Source organism: Charadrius vociferus, unplaced genomic scaffold (genome assembly GCF_000708025.1).
Source record: "Charadrius vociferus isolate BGI_N301 unplaced genomic scaffold, ASM70802v2 scaffold161, whole genome shotgun sequence".
Taxonomy (NCBI): domain Eukaryota; kingdom Metazoa; phylum Chordata; class Aves; order Charadriiformes; family Charadriidae; genus Charadrius; species Charadrius vociferus.
The window spans coordinates 2,823,093-2,825,965 of record NW_009646928.1 but is presented as its reverse complement, the minus strand read 5'-3'; the positions used below and the strand labels follow the sequence as shown (position 1 = coordinate 2,825,965).

The 2,873-nt window shown below is 51.0% G+C and overlaps 1 protein-coding gene across 1 annotated transcript in view; it reads left to right on the top strand.

Annotated features, from left to right (window-relative positions):
• Window positions 1-1,316, top strand: part of METAP1D (methionyl aminopeptidase type 1D (mitochondrial)) — a 26,885-nt gene extending 25,569 nt beyond the window's left edge. The window contains exons 8-10 of the mRNA XM_009894552.1: window positions 52-99; window positions 1,015-1,093; window positions 1,238-1,316. Coding sequence (XP_009892854.1) covers window positions 52-99; window positions 1,015-1,093; window positions 1,238-1,316 — 206 coding nt within the window. The remainder of the gene's footprint in view (window positions 1-51; window positions 100-1,014; window positions 1,094-1,237) is intronic.
• The last annotated feature ends 1,557 nt before the right edge of the window (window positions 1,317-2,873 follow it).

The window sequence follows — 2,873 nt, the reverse complement described above, 5'->3', positions numbered from 1 at the left end:
AAAAAAAAAAAGCCCCAACAGCCATAAACAGGTTTTTATTTTCTTTTGTAGCCAATGACAGTGATTTGTTAATGGAAGAGGGAATGGCGTTCACAATAGGTTAGTAACTCTCTGCTACCGTTTTCTTTTAAAAAAACACACACACAGAGCAGCCCAGACCCGTACCATTTCTTTATTGGGGTATAGAAATATCCATGCAGATGGGGGGGGTGCCGGCGACAGTGACCCCTTAGGAAGCAGATTCAAATGTCATTTTTAAAAATGCATGAAGGAACCAATTGGGTGAAATAGCTTCCAAACGACAAGGTTTAGAACACGAAAGGTTTAATTATAAATCTTACTAAATGACACCTTTGACGCATATTTTTGGCAAGGCGGAGACTGGGCCGGCACACTTGGGCTGTGGAGGATGAGGAGGGTGCGATTGTGTCCCCGAAGCCGTGGTTTACCAGCGAGCTGCCTGGTGGCTCTCATGTCATTTGCTGCCAGCCAGAGCTGCTGTTTGGGTTTGGGGACTGCAGCGCCGGTAACCAGTGAGAGCCTCTCCCCGCAGCCTGAACGCGCTAAATACCAATTATGGCGAGCTGGTGGGGGAAAAGCCCTCTTTCTCACTGTGTGCCTAAATGGCGCGGCAATTAGAGGGAAATAAGAAAATTGTTGTTTTGCTGATTTAATGAACATTTTAAGCCCGTTTTAAAAATTCAAATATTTAAAACTATCTGCTGTTTATAAGCGTGGTTGGTGCTTTGGTTATTATCCACGGGGTCTTAATTAAAGCTTGATTAAAATTCCCCGCTTTTACAAAAGAGGAATGGGCAACTTCCTACCTTGATATTTCGTCTTCCTCTTTAGTTCACGTTTTAGCGTTGCGAGAGAGTGCCAGCCCAGGGAGGACGGGACCTGTGCGGAAGGGGAGCTACCTGCTGGGACACCCCCCCGCCCTTTCTTGCTTGCCCCACAGTCCGCACGGGAGCGCGGCTAACTTCAGAAAACATTTTGTTTTTCTTGTTGCAGAGCCAATAATAATGGAAGGATCCCCCGAATTTAAGATTCTGCAGGATAAATGGACTGCAATTTCTCTAGACAATAAAAGGTGCCTGATGTTATTTTTTAATCTTTCCTAAGCCGTGGAACTGACCACTGACAGCCAAAAAAAAAACCAAAAAAACGGGTGAGTTTTACGGGCGTGGTGGCCGCATTTACCCCCTAATAACTGACTATTAAATGTGCATTTCAGATCAGCACAGTTTGAACATACCATTGTGATTACCTCAGAGGGAGCAGAAATCCTCTCTAAAGTGGTGGAAGAAGAGTAAAGATGGAGCAAAGAGTGGAGGGACTCGCGGTGCTTCCGGCATTTCAAGTTTCACTCGGGACAGAGAGGAGATTTCTCTAATTTCTGTGGGGAATGGGTGCTGTGTAAATCGCTGACAGAAAAAGCAGCTTGAGGGGTCGGCTCTGGACATAGTTCTTTCTGTGTGTTACCTGGTGAGTATTTAATAAAAATCCCTTGGCTTGTTTGTGACCCTGGAAGCAACCATGCACAGCCTGCAAGTGCAAAGGGTTTGGGTTATTTGGGGTGAGGGGCAGAGAGCGGGTGCCCTGTCTTCCACATCCTATACAGGACAAACACCTATCGGATGACATGGTCTCAGTACGGCTGAGAGGACAGGGGAACAGATTATTTTCCCTTTATAGCTAAGCTATGGAGTCAATTTGTCTTCACTGCGATTAGCACAGTGCTGTTTCACATGCCGTAACTTCTACTAGGATGGAAAAAAAAGTTTCCCAAGGGTGGCAGGCAGAGGCAGCAGCCTTCCCAGCAGCAGCCCCCCCCGCCCTTCCTGCCTCTGCTAATTTCTCTTTGCACAGCACAAAAAGTGATTAAAAATGAGATGCGAAGCGTGCTTCTCTGGAGATCAATAATTGCCCTGCTTGAAGAATTAGCCGGTTTGGGGTAATCACTGCTCTGCGGTGCCCACGTTAGTTAAAGGAGAGGGACTCCGCAATTTAAGCGTTTAACGGAAACGGAGGATTTTGCGGTCTGGAGGATGAGCCCCGACTCCTGCCCGGAGTTTGGAGCTCATGGTCCTCATGAACTGCGGGTCCCGCTTAGCCCCGCGCTCGCTGCAGTCCTGTCCCGGGCCTGCCGGGGGTGGAGGATTTCATCTGCAATTAGCCGGTTGCTGACCGCCCCGTCGGACCGGACGGGTCTGGCCTTGGTACTTAGCGACTCCCGGAGCAGAACCCGGTCCTGCGAAACGCAGAGTAGTCTTGGAGATAAGTAAGTGACATCCAGAAGTACCCCAGACTCGCGGCAGCAGCGGTGCGGTTTTGGTACAAATAATTTGCCCTTAATTGTAGGCAGATGCGGCGCTGTGCCGAGGGCCGTCCGGTTGCACATGCGGGCGCCCGGGGCTGCTCAGCACCGGCTCCCTCAGTGGTTCAGGGCAGAAATAAGCCGCTTTCTTACAGCTTTACTCTGCTGTTTGTTTTCACTCGAGTCCAGGGAGCTGTCAGCTCTAATAGTTTCTAACAGCATCTTTTCAAAAAGCAGGACACCCCCCACCCCCCAGAACACGGCGAACACCGCGGGGCAGCCGCTCAGCTCCGTCCTCCCCGAGAGGAGTTCGGAAAGCCTTAAAACCTGTAAAAACAAACGATGCAGCCAACAAGTTTACAAATACACGAGGTTAAACAGCGCGCTGCGGCCGCGGGAGGCGAGGGACACCCCCCACTGCTTGGGGGCGGGGGGGTGGTATATTTTGTTGCCGAGCACCCCCCCGCCCGGCCGCGCTGCCCCCTCCGAGGGCGCTGGGGGTTCCCGCGCCTCCCGGGGGCTCACCAGGGGCGGCTCTCGGGGGGTCTGGCCC